At 36.7% G+C, this 13,542-nt stretch overlaps 1 protein-coding gene across 1 annotated transcript in view; it reads right to left on the bottom strand.

The window, feature by feature from the left end:
• PCCA (propionyl CoA carboxylase, alpha polypeptide) overlaps positions 1 to 13,542 on the bottom strand; it is a 295,541-nt gene that overhangs the window by 201,183 nt on the left and 80,816 nt on the right. The window contains exons 7-8 of the mRNA XM_010578343.1: positions 12,491 to 12,622; positions 5,682 to 5,718 (exon numbers count right to left, since the gene is read on the bottom strand). Of these exons, the coding sequence (XP_010576645.1) occupies positions 5,682 to 5,718; positions 12,491 to 12,622 (169 nt within the window). The remainder of the gene's footprint in view (positions 1 to 5,681; positions 5,719 to 12,490; positions 12,623 to 13,542) is intronic.

The following is a 13,542-nucleotide window of genomic DNA, read 5'->3' as shown; positions in this document are numbered from 1 at the left end:
ATGAATTATTCCCAAGTAACAAAGTGATTTATGAATAAAGACATTTGACCTTTTTAAACTCACATTTCTTTAGGAACAAAATTTTCTTCCTTTGTTACTGCTGAAATAAGCTATAGCTGTAATAATTTTTTTCAAAAAATTACTGGCAAAAATAAGCAGCAGATCTTCATGAACTATTAGTCAGGAGATTCAGTAAGCAAAGCTGTATCTTACCAGCACTTCTGGTGCAATACACTTTAAATAACAGAGCACCTCAAGGGCTGTGCTGCTTAGATGTTATGTCATAGTATCACAGAAATCAGATTATTACACTCTCCCCCCACAATAAAAAAGGATTTTCCCCGAACTGACAAGTAGTAAGAAAAAGTGAGCAGTATAAGTCTGACAGCATTGTGCATAACTGGTAATATGTTACTCTCAGAACAAGATGCCTTAACATGGGTACGAGTCAGGACCTTAGTTTTCTGAAAGCTAGAAAAGTACAGTAACAAAGTATGCAGTTTAAAAGCAGATTTAGTAATGATTGTTTATCTTGTAGTACAATATTTTCTTTCAAAGCAACTTCCTAAAACAATTTCTTATTCATATCAGTGAACTCCACCTTTCTCCCACATGAATGTACAGAAATTTGAAAATTAAGGAGCTGATTAGAAAGTTTTTGACATTTCCAGGATAGCAGAAGATTCTTCAAGTCTTTGGTCTCCAGTATGTTTAATGAAAATCATAACATTAAGCCAAATAGCAGACCAGCCAATATTGTCTGGCAAGAAGAGTTCATCAGTCCTTGCAAATTGAAGATACATTCTATAAAAGGCTTTGATCTGGGGACAGAAACGGACATTTGAATACGGTTCGCAGTAGAAATGGTCAAGTTTGCTATCATATGTGTAACTAATGTTTACAGTTTCTTTCTGGAATGTTGGTCTACTCTTGCTCTGTCAAGTGACAGCAATACAGTACGCCCACCTCCTCCCCAAAGTCATTTAATTGAAAGAAGGTTCAGGAGAAGATAATTAAAACCACCAAGATTGGGGGGGGGAGAGAGGCATGATGCAAGCATAAGAAACAGAGTAGTGTTGATTGAAAGGCAGGAAAGCAGTAACAGTACAAGAGAACACTAAATTAACAAAGAAACAGCAAAAATCAATAAAATAGTTTCCAACATAACATGTTATTAGACAGTGAAACCCCATGCTACAGAGTATTCATGTGGCTGAAAGCTGTAGAGAGGTAATAGATAAGCATATGTAGAGCACAAATCAAGTTCCTGTAGGTAGGGATGACCAAAAGGCTATAAATTGTCATGCTTTAGAGTGTAAAGTAATCTCTAATTACTAGGTATAAGGGCAAGACTAAACAGAGCCATACAAATAAGCTTGCTCGAGTGTCTCTTATGTCTTCCTATGAAATATCTGATGCTGCCCACAGAGGGGTATGGGGTAGGTCACAGAGTAACAATGAGTTCGATGCAGAACTATACCAAGTATTTTCAAGGCCTCTACAATTCCAGAGGTGAAAGGGCATGCGCAAAATAGCTCTAGATTGCATTCAGCAAACAGTGAAGTTCAACTTATTTTCATGAAATGCAGCATATGCAATATCTAAACAAGTACAATTTATCTACACTGTAGCTGCTTTTCCAGATCCCTGGCAACTGCCAGGCTCCTAGACAAGTCACTGGCTATCTTGAAATAAAGGAAAAAGCACATCTCATATGATTTTCATGCAAGAAGCGAGATTTAACTGGGTAACACTAGCGAACTTACACCTCTGGCAACACTATCACCAGCCGGAGACTCTCTCCAACTCAAGAGGCTGCAAGTCTGAAGTTCTGAAATAAGCATTGTTTTATGCCTTATTAAGGCAAACTCACTATAGCAATTTCCATCACCTAATCTATCTTATTCAGTGTTACATGTACTTGAAAAAATCATCATCAATTATGCTAACAATTTCAGTCTAACAGTCTCTTGAATGGCTTGCTGATTTTAATTCTGTAAGCAGTGTAGTCCTAATTTACTGTTCTTTCGTTTCAACAGCAAAATAGGCATGTTGGCAGTGAGCCTTGGTGAGTCTTTCCATGCTACAGAATATTACAGTTCATATATCACAATTCAAATGGTTAAATTATCAGACAGGATGCATGGGTTACTGGTATCACTCACCAAGCGTAGGACCACTTTGCTTCCCCCGCCTTTTACGTATACTGATTACACGTCGACCACCCTTGTATACAAGGCAGTTAAAGATTCCAGAGAGCCGCAATATAGTTAAAAATAAAAAAAGTAAGGCCTGTTTTGGAAAGATACATACAACTTTTTAGGTTGAGAAGAAAAATTCTTTGCAACAGACCTCTGCAAGCTAGGATGACGATTAGGCAGTCCCCTGAAAATAACGGCATTTGAACTTTTGCTCAAATATGCCTTGACACACTCCTCGCTCTCTGGGGCACTGAACTAAGCTAAACAGCAGTTCTTCGGCCAATATCAAAGACTGGTGTGAGCTAAGACAAGGAAGACTTTGTAGAATCTAAGTTTTGTGTACATATTGGGTACAGGATGCTGGGATCAGGATGCATCACTCGTCATTCTCCTAACCAGTTTTGCACTATTCAGCAGCAATCAAGATTGCTGAAGTATGCTCACATGGATTGCTTGGATTAGTTGTGGGAAGGGAGAGGTATGCAAACAATTTCTAACAGCATTTATAAGGACTCATGACAACAGCAATGAATAGTCTCACAAAGCAGGCACATTTTTGAGTAGGTGTTAGGTTTTCAACCCTTCCCTCAAATTAGATGCCAATTTACATGAAATTAAAACCGCATGTAAGAACAAAAACTACTCTTGTTCTATAGTTTTACATTCTTGTGACACATCTGAAGGATGGGTCTAAAAATATCTTAGAAGGCAAGAAGGCAAAAAGCTGTCAAATCTGAAGATCATCAGGTATACTTTTGCTGTTAAATAGGTACTATTAAGTTAGGACTGCTTTGTTTCCAGGGCCCTTACCATTCTGAGAATCTGAATGGTAAAAGGAGTAAAACTTCTGGTGTCCCACAGCTGTTAGTTCCCGCCCTTTGCCACAATAGTTTTAGGTGTCATTTAACCAGTTTTATAAAGTTGCAGGTAGTAGACCACAGACTGCATTGTGCAGTATCAGTTTGAGCAACATTGCATGTGGCAATACCAGATCCTTTTCAATATCCATTATTGGAAAGCTAGTACCAACTAAACCCATGTCAAATGAAACATGACAAAAACATGGTTTTCACCTCTTCAGTTTGGTACAGAATTTCATTTAGTTAACTGCTTGCACTTCATAGTTGTTCAATCCTTTCAAACTGAAGAGTAAAACTTTCTGGAGTTACATCGATGCTTCAGAAATCAAGAAGCCAGCAGTTCTTAATGTACAACTTACAAACAGACTTAAAAGTAGCATGGGAAAAGAGCCAATGTGATTAAGCACTACAGAAGGGATCACAAGAGAACAGCAGCCCACAGAGACAAATAGAGAAGGCAGACTATAGAAAGGAGCCTATACATCAATTTGTGCCTGAACTTCTTCCAAATCCTGATTTAGCCTAATATATCTGTCACATTCTCTCTTGACAACTTGGGAGAGCACATCTCAAATGAGGGGAAAAAGGTAGGTTTTACTCCCATGCTGACAAAATTTGTATCCCGAAATAATAGTCACTGAAACAGGTAAAGGCAGCGTCTCAACCCTTAAGTGCCATGCTCCACTACTACTGGATCTTTGGACAGAACATAGCAGGGAGAAGCAGGAAAAAAATGCAGGCAGCATGAGAACATTACACAATGTTTGAGAGTTTTAAGTGCTGACCCACAATTAATTTATTTTTTTTTTAATAATTACTTAAACATTCTTGGAAGACTGACACTCTGGGTAAGTGAAATTAAAAATAATCTGAAAGTATTCAGTTGCATATCAAGTGCATTATACATGAAGACAAATGCATTAAATACATAAGAGACTTCAATTTCATCCTATTTTAGATCCTTTGACATTAAAAATCATTGGGTTTTATTCTGATCAGTGGTCATGATTAGACAGAAGCTTAACCAAACTGATCAACTGGTCAAAACATGGGTGGGGAAAAAACTAGAAAGGACATTTTTCTTACACTGCATGCCATCATAGTACAAAACTTTTTTGTATCAAAATGGTTTAAGAATTTGCCATCTAGATAAAGCACCACCCAGCTGTCTGTAATTGACTTTAATATCTACAGATTTAAGACTGCCTTGATATAATGACCTCCAAAGTGCTACTGATATCAAAGACAGGAACCAGTCAACAGAACACCAGAAGAACTCAAAAGAAAATTAAGCACGAATACATTTTAAAGGTTATCTAGGAAGCCACTGAATGCCTTCCGACTTACATTAATCAAAACTGCTTTAAAAATACTTGCAGGAAATCTTTAAAAAACAAGAGCAAGAAAGACTATTGAAATGAAACTGAACTGAAATAAAGTAATAATACTATGTCTTTTTTAAGGACTAAAATCAATTTTATTTACAGCTTTCGTCCGAATGTTCCGATTTGGTCGATAACCTCTTCCTTTTGTTTCTGCTCCCATGACAGTGATCAGTAATCACTTGATTTCCCAACAGGGACATAAAGACTGACCCACAGAAAAGCTGACTTCAGTTATGTCAGCCTAAAAGCCAGCCAGGCCTATGCCAAGAGGGTTCAGGGCAGTTACCCAGTGCAGGGTAAAAAAAAACCAACTTAAACTCAAAGGGGAATGGTGTTACACAGATGAAAAGTCATCTGCAGCAGTGCAAGTCCCAATTTCTATTTGGCACATAAGGCACAGCCATAGCTTTTGACACAGGTGAGATGTATTTGTAGCTAGATCAGTAAGAGAAGCTTCAAATGCAGATACATCCTTTGAATTATGTACCTGTGATGTACCTAAATAGCTTCTCATGGCTACTGTGTCTTAAAATGAAAATAAAAAAAAAAACAAGAAAAATCTCTTACTGCATTAGATTCTTCTTCTAGGAAGCATTTAAGAACATGTGTAATTTCAAGCATATGGTTTAATATTTTCCCTAATATTAAGCTTTAGTAAATAAAAGCCAAAACTCATTAAGCACATATTACACTTAACCTTCATCAAAATGAGTCCCAGACAGTTTGCTAGTTGCTCTTTTCACCATTCCGTAAGACATCCAGAAGCTGAACAGTGACTTTATTCCAGAAAGCACAGAAGAAAGGCTGGCGCTCTGCATGATATTCAAGCTAACTGTAGTCCACAGAGTGAAGAAGGATGAAGATCATAACATCACTGGTGTCAGCCTCCATATAAAGAGAAGTGTACCATGCCTAACTTCTGACTATCGTGTCCAATTGCAGATATACTTTGAAATAATTCCTTTAGCAAGCTACTCATTACTGTATATTACATGCATTCCACAAATCACAGCTGCACTTGTTCTGTAAAGTCCAGTTTGTAAAGCTAAAAATGTGATGATTTAAGAGACAGGGCATTAACGCCTAGATTCTTCCAGCCCCTATAGGCAACAGGGAACTTAAAAACTATTAAAACATTATTTGTTCTATAGGGATTACTTATTACACATTCAATTTAGTCAACCATGTCTGCTGAGAGGCACACAAATCCCACCATAGCTAATTTAAGAACTTACCAATTTCCCTTGCAATTCTGACAGCTTCATCTGCATCCTGTAAAAGCAGGAAATGAGACCCAACGTTAATCCCATCAGCCATTGCACTATGTCCTGAGGGCAGTCATATATTGCACTACTGTCTCCTCTGATTCATTTAATGTTTGATTTTACAACCTTCTGACCCTTTTCAGCCAGAGGAATGTAAAATTAATACCATAAGTGGAATGTAAATTCTACCTCATCATTAGTATACTGAGAAACTCAAAGCAACGAGGAATCAGCTGACAGGAAACACAACCAGGATCGCAAAATTATTTTCTGCAGTTGTAGGAATTTAATGCTAGAATTTAGAAGTTTACAATCAATAATGGACCATAAATCAGATCGTTAAAGTTTGTCCACTGCCAGCTTGTTTCTGTCCTCACAGGTATTTCTTGTGTTTTCCTGGTTGTTGTCAGTAGGGGGAGTTGATTCTCTATTGTTTGGGAGTGATTCAGGTTCAGAAAAAATCTTGCAGAACTTCTTTAAAGACAAATTTTTTGTGTCTACTGAAGAAAGAACACAAGCATTTCACTTTCGTAAGTTCTTCATTCTAAAGACAGAATAAACATTAAATGCATCATTTTAAACTGTATCTGAAATGAGAAGATTCACATAATTGTTTCCACTTAAGAGTCTGCACACTACTAGTGTATGACAATTAGAAAAATCCTTTTGTTGATGCCACCTATTGCTTCAGCTGACTCATACTACTATAGCCTGGTACAGAAAAAAGTACTAGGAAACCCAGGGTGGGGGGGAGTACTTGAATTGCTTACATTTAATAACCAAATCTCTTCTCCTGCAGTAGTTAATTCTGGCTTCTTCTACTGATAACAATGTATTTCCATTATACAATACTAGAAAGAAAAAGGGTTAAATTACAGTGGCATGGGTTAAGTTTGAAAATTCCATCCAAATTTGCTAATATTTATACTATTCCATGACATGCATTAAAAAATTTGTATGGAAGGCAGTAATGTCTGGAAACCACCAGCTGCTAAGTGTGTCTGAAACTATGGGGGCTGACTTATGAACATTAAAATGAAACCTGATATTTTTAAAGCTTTCAAGGCAATCCGTTTTAAAAGCACCCAGGTCAGAACTTTAAAAAAATACATAAGAAATGTTCATACCTGGTTCATTTATGTCCGATAATAAAACAAAATCCTCTTTAAAAGTCTTCAGTACCTAGTAACAGCCCCATGAAGAATAAGGGGGCTGGCAGGGGAAGTTGTCAGAAAATTTAATTTCCTTTCATTAGCTAGTCTGCTCCACAAATCGGTGCTTGTTAAGTTCAAAGCAGTCCTGAAAGCAACATCAGTTTTAAGTCTTTTTACTCCAGTCACATCTGTTAATGAGATTTTTCCAAATAACAATTGTTTTTAAGTCAAGAGATAAATCTAGCAAAAAAAAACTCCCCCCCCCCAAAAATCAGGGTTTACTGTTTTATTACACCTTGCTGCTTTCTATGACCCTGCACCCTCCAAATTTTAGCTTAAAGGGATAAAATGCATGAAAAGGGTCATTTAAGAATGTTAGTGGTTTCCACACATTGAGTTTGAAGGTTCTTTGTTCCTGCCTGTGACAGTTATGCGAGAATACTTCCCCTTAATAGCCTCTCTGTCAGGAAGTGTTAAACCTGCCAAATGCAGACAATTAGAGCCTCTTGAACAAAATGCAGGAAGAGTGATGACTGACGAAGAGCCACGATTATAGTCGAGAAGGAAACTTTTACATTTCTTTTCTCTTGCAAATTCACTCAGATATTTGCAAAATAGAATTAAGAGGGGGGAAGCAAACAGGGTAATTTTTTTTCACTTAGTTACCTGCAAACAAGTGGCTAACTGATACGTTGCAGTCCACGGAAAGACAAGCTGCAAATCATTATAGGGAAACTTTTCACTGCCACTGTATTTTTATACATGCATACAACAACTTTAAGTAATAAACGGCATCGGACCAGCAGCACTAATTGTCTCAGTTCTGGCTTGAACAGACTGAAGTCATCTGCCTAGCAGTTATTAATTTACACTGTTTCAACATCTGTTTCTTTTACAGTTCTAATATATTAGAACCCAAACTCTTAAGATTAAAAAAAAAAAACTATGCATATCCAAATTCTTTAGCCTTCAAAGAGCATTTCTGAAATTAAAAAAAAAAAAAAAAAATGCTGTGCTTTAAAGAGAAAAACTAATAAACAAAAATTAATAAACAACTGACATATTGAAATCTCTGGTAATTCTTTTGATCTTTTTTCCCTAAGAAAGTATGTTTTAGTATCATGTATTTCACTTGCAGATTACGTAAATACAGCAGCAGTTTGAGTACTCATAAGTTAGGACAATTATTTCAGATTTTTGGTGCAAAGAACTGATGATACTCACCATAATGGGGCAAAAAAATGAATGCTATGACACTGCATAACACACAAGTCCATATGTGCAAAATACACAAAACCACACTGGTATTAAAAGCATTTTGAATTATTTTTTAAAAGCAAAAGTCCTCAATGATTTACTGCTGTTTCCTCCAAAAACACATTAGCTACACTACCATTTTCCCAAAATAAACTGAAGATTGTAAAGAAATATATAATTTTAGCACCACCTTTTATTGTACAAATAAAAATGTTCAAGTAATGGTACAAGTTTATAAAAATCCTAAGAGTTATAAAATGATGTCACAGTGTTTTTACAAATGGCTGATTTCATTAAGTTAAAAAGACATAAAATACTCATTTAGCATAAGAATTTCTAACCTCCTAATTTCATGTACTTGCCTCTCTGCCAGGTACCAGCAGGTGGAGACAAAAAAGCAAAACTATTCTGATGTAGAGGAATGCCAGGATAAAGCTGTTTAAGAGACTCCTAGAGCTGTAAAACACTGTATTAATTATGAAGAGCTACATAATAGTTTTCATGGCTGAGGGTGTTGGGCTTAGAGAACCTCCAGTTCATATCTAGTCTCCAACAACCTCTCCAGCAATACAGTGATCATTTAATACCAATGTCAATACCCCAATGCAAGAATACAGCCAAAACAGATACCTGAAACTCAAATACAGTAAATTCATAGTCTTGCTGAAAACCTTCAACATGTCTAATGACATCAGCGAAATTAAGTAGACACCCAGAGACATTAATCTTCTGGGTCTACATCCAGCTGTGTTCTACCAGCCATAAAACCAAACTGGCTCTACATGACGAAACAATATTAAAAAAAAAAAAAAAAAAAAAAAAAATTTTTCTTCCCTTGCCATTCCTTTGCCAGTTTTTCACCACAGTGTCTCCTTATACTTATTCCTCAGCCTGCACTTTCTTCTTGTCACTTATTCCTCTTTACTCATTTACAGACAATACATCTTCTCAGCTCTAACTTTAGTATAGTCATTGCTCATGTGAATTAACACTAATTCTTCTGATTAAGGCTATTTACCACTATCTCTCCCAATCGGGTTTTAGGAAACTAATTGTAATTAACTACCTTTGAATGCTTTTGTTGGCTCTCTAGTTGACAGCACCAGACTCGGGTTCCTTATGTGTGTAGACTGGATAATCCTTGCCTCAGCCAACTGAGAAACTGAATCAGGGATGAGAATAAAATTACCCTTTGTCTACTCTCACTCCACATCTTTCCATTCTCAGTTTCGTATTTGCTACAGTGTTTGCCTATATAAGAATAGTTAGTTGTGTGTGTTATACCAAGCATCCTCGTCTTCAATCCTTCCAGGTTCTTAAATATGCCGTTGAAGGCCTTCCTTCTCTTAAATTTCTAATTTAATTTCTACTCACTGGGAATTGTTCTGCATGCAACTTCTCCAAGATGCTATTACAAAAGCTTAGCAACTCCAGCGTCTGCTATGTGTAAGAGCTAAGCAACATAGATAAGAGGAGGAAAACACCCTTTATTCATGAAGGACTTATGTATCTGCAGCACTATTTAACAAGTGCTGGATAAAGACAATTCTTCAAGTAACAAAGATTTTCAGTGCAGTCCCCAGTTGAATAACAAAGCGCTAGAAGTTGTTACCCTATGTTTGCTTTAACTATTCATCCACAAAGAATACGTGCAACTGATCTTTCTTAACTTCTGGTATTGTCAGAGGCATGAATGCTGTTTTCTTCCAGCTTTATTAGACTCCACCAGAAAGATGAAGCCACCTCTAATCACCTCAAGTACACTTAACTCCTTCCTAGGACCTTTAAAAATTTTGTTTCTCAAGAAAAAAGAGCCCTCAAAGATTTTTGAAAGCTTTATAAGTTTGTGACCAAAACAAGTCTCCTACAGAATGGCAGAAATCATATACAGTCTGCAATTCCTTGTGTGTTGCTCTTCTGATTGTATCTGGTATCACAAAGCTTTGCCCTTCCTATCTGAGTCTGAATTGGCAAAATAGTACATCAAGCTCTAACCAAAGATCAGGCATCCTGTATGACCTAATTACTCGGGTATTCATCCTAGCAAAAGACACATTATCACAGGAAGGAGATCGGAGGACAAACACAGGAACATATTTAGATCCATAGAGAGGATGAGAATATCAATTATCAGAAGTTTTATTTCCTAGAACTGGTAACCAAAGCACTGGTTAACCTAACATTTTTATCTCCCCTTTCCTTTCCGATGGAAACTACAACACTGGCAATTTCTGTGGAATCTCCTTTGTCTTACTCAGTGAGTACACTGCAGTGTTTTTTTTAATCTTGTGTTCTTTTTCATCAACACTCTTCAGATAATCAGAACTAGTGCAAGGCTGAGGAATGTGAAATTGATATGATATGGACACTTCAGGATTAAGTAACTACTGCATAGTTCCTTTCAATAGCTGAGGATTGGAGTTGTCAACTCAATCCTACATTCCAGTTCATTCAGTGTTAAGACTATCACTGCATATAGCCAATTGCCAACCGGACCACTTATGTTCTTTCATTTTGTGTCAGCACTTCAGATGATTGTCAAAAAACAGTGCAATTAAAGGTCTCAGAAACAAGTGCATACAGGTAAGTAGCTCAGTTTCACTGGTTATATGGCTATCTGTTCATCAACCAGTATCCTATGTTGCCAGGTTCGTTTCTCTATGTTAGCAGAATAACAGACCCCTACATAAGTTTTAACTTGATACAGTGATAAAACCAGCATTTTGAGTATTTGATTCTGCATTAGAAAGTTTTGTGGGGTTTAGATGAGTAATTCAAAGTTATCTCCTAATTAGAGGTTTTTCTAGAAGTTATTTTCAGGATTTCTAGAAGAATATATAGGATATCGGACAGAACAGAGGATCTTATGCACAATAGTTTGGCTGCTGTTAAATCTTATAAACACTAATGGACCACATACACAAAGACTGCTAAAACATGCAACAAAAACCTGAAGGAATGCTGCGTTCAACTTATCACTGCCAATCTTCAGCATTGGCACAAATGCCAGCCTAACACTCATATGGAGCCCTCCAGAAGAGAAACAAGTCTGGGCTTTTTACCTGTCGCAGCATATCCCACTGCCAGGCATTACACACCCAGCATTTCCATCACAAGTACTGAGGAATTCTCTTGTGCATTTTTGACCTCAAATATTTCATTTTATCGTTCTCTCTCACTCACCCAGTTCTCCAGGCATCCTCATCAGAACAGACAATTTTGTGGAGGCTTAGCCCCTTTGCACTCTATTCACCTTTCTCATTCAGTTGGGTTTGGTTTTTTTTCCTCCTAACAGAGTTTAGAAATCCAACTTAGCTGACATGATGCTGAACACCATTGCCCTAGTATATGTTGCTCCTTAAAATACAGTCTGCATTCCATCAATATACTCAGTTGTTCCCAGTTATCTTGACATTTCCTATTTCATCATGTAAATAAGATTTATGATGATCAGAGGTCAATATCAATTGTCATAAATAAAATCTGAAAAGCTTTCCCTTCACTACATTGAAGTGCTGTTGAAACAAACTTCTCACTTTTTCATGCAACTCAGAGTTTTACTCAAAGTTGATTTGAAAAAAAATCTAACTTCACATGTCTAGCATGAAAAATTTCAACCCAGGAGGTCAATATTTTATAACACATGAAAGTTTCAGGCGTATACGACAAAGGTTTTAAAGGAAAAAGCTTATTTACCTTCATAAACACAGACAGTATGTAAAGACACACAGGAAAACTTAATACTCATTCACTATAGCAGAAAATAAACCAAAACTAAGACACACTTTATTTCACCTTACAAAATAAAAAGAAACAACCAAAATGCTTTTAAAAAATTGTTGGAAATCATTCCTTCTAAAACCCTAGGAAGAACACTAGATGTAGATTCGGACAAAGAGCCACCAAATTCCCCCCTCATCCTCACCCCAAGTTTTGCAACACATGGAAATCTACACCATCAGCACAGATCGTAAAATGGAAGCTTCGTACAGTGTAACAAACTTCACTGTTAACTTAGGGCTGTCAAGATCTCAGCCAACAAGAAGTAAAGACGTAAAAATATGTGCAGGTAGTCAAATCCACACCTGATACTTAACACATTTACCTGCCTTCATGTTAAATTTAAAGCAAAATATTTTTAGAGACTTAGAAGGACATAGAAGCAGTCCTTAATACATTATTTATTATGAAGGACTTTTCTTCTCCAAAGCTCTCTCACTAGTAAAAATCTGTACCCCATTTTTAATTACATCTTCTTGAAAAAGAAGTTGAAATTATAATTACATTCCGCATCAGACCTTCAATAGGTGTACTTCGATTTAGACACTGTTCCTACAGTGGGCAGACAGTAATTAAATGATTTCTCACCTTGACTACTCCATCAAAGCCAGGGATCGTGTTGACCTTTGCATTCTTGGCTAACAATTTGCTTTCAATCTTGTCTCCCATAGCTTGAATAGCATGTGTGTCAGGTCCAATGAAGGTGACACCTTCTGATGCCTGCAAAGACAATAAAGATATAACTTTAGGAGACGAAACTAAAAATCTGCTTTACACTGGTATTGCTATTATTTTTTTTCCTCTCTTTTTGAACTGATTAATGAAACAACATTTAGAAGATATAGTGATCTGTTTATCTAACAACCTAGCAATACATAAGCAGCATTTCAGCCAGTTCATTAAAAATGTGTATGACCTTGTGAAACTATGTATACACACAAATTCAAAGCCCCTATAATTAGCATTTGTATAAATCAAAGCCAGGCCAAAGAAAAATAGCTGAAAGTGGAAGTACTCCAGCTTGAAAGTTAGAAATATCCCTTGAGAAAACAGAGGCTAGTTAACTCACCATTGAAATAGCCACAAATGATTTACAAAGATATGCTTGCTAAACTGTAATGCAGTTGAAAATTCCATTACGCATTCCGAAAAACAAACCTTGATGAAACATCAAAATGAAAGTGCAGTGTCTTACTCAACGTATTTAAAGATCTTGAAAATAAGGTAGTAAGTGAAATAACGTTTCTCCAATTCTTTCAGACAACTCTTTTCCACTACTAATGTGGAAATAGGTTAACATAAAATACGTTAATACTTGAACTTTAATACTTTAATACATAGGTAGAACACTGAATTGTGTTTTTCCTCCTCCTGTTTCTCTATGCAAGCAATAGACTTCAGTGATCAAGTACACAGACATTTTTTCAAACTGCTCCAGGGTCAGTACTATACTGAGCTAAGGGCAATTCTATCAGAGCTGTTTCAGTGAAAGTTACTGATGCATCAGTGAGTACATGCATGTTTCAGGCAACTTAACTTCTTTTGTACCATAGGAAGAAAACATCAAAAGAATAAGCATATTAGCCCTGCACAATTTTTCATTGATTTCCCCCTCCCCCCCCCCCCCCCCACCTCCTCCC

The sequence above is a fragment of the Haliaeetus leucocephalus genome, unplaced genomic scaffold (assembly GCF_000737465.1).
Source record: "Haliaeetus leucocephalus isolate CR32 unplaced genomic scaffold, Haliaeetus_leucocephalus-4.0 Scaffold626, whole genome shotgun sequence".
Lineage (NCBI taxonomy): Eukaryota > Metazoa > Chordata > Aves > Accipitriformes > Accipitridae > Haliaeetus > Haliaeetus leucocephalus.
Note: the sequence above shows the minus strand (reverse complement) of the source record. Positions and strands in the feature narration are given on the sequence as shown.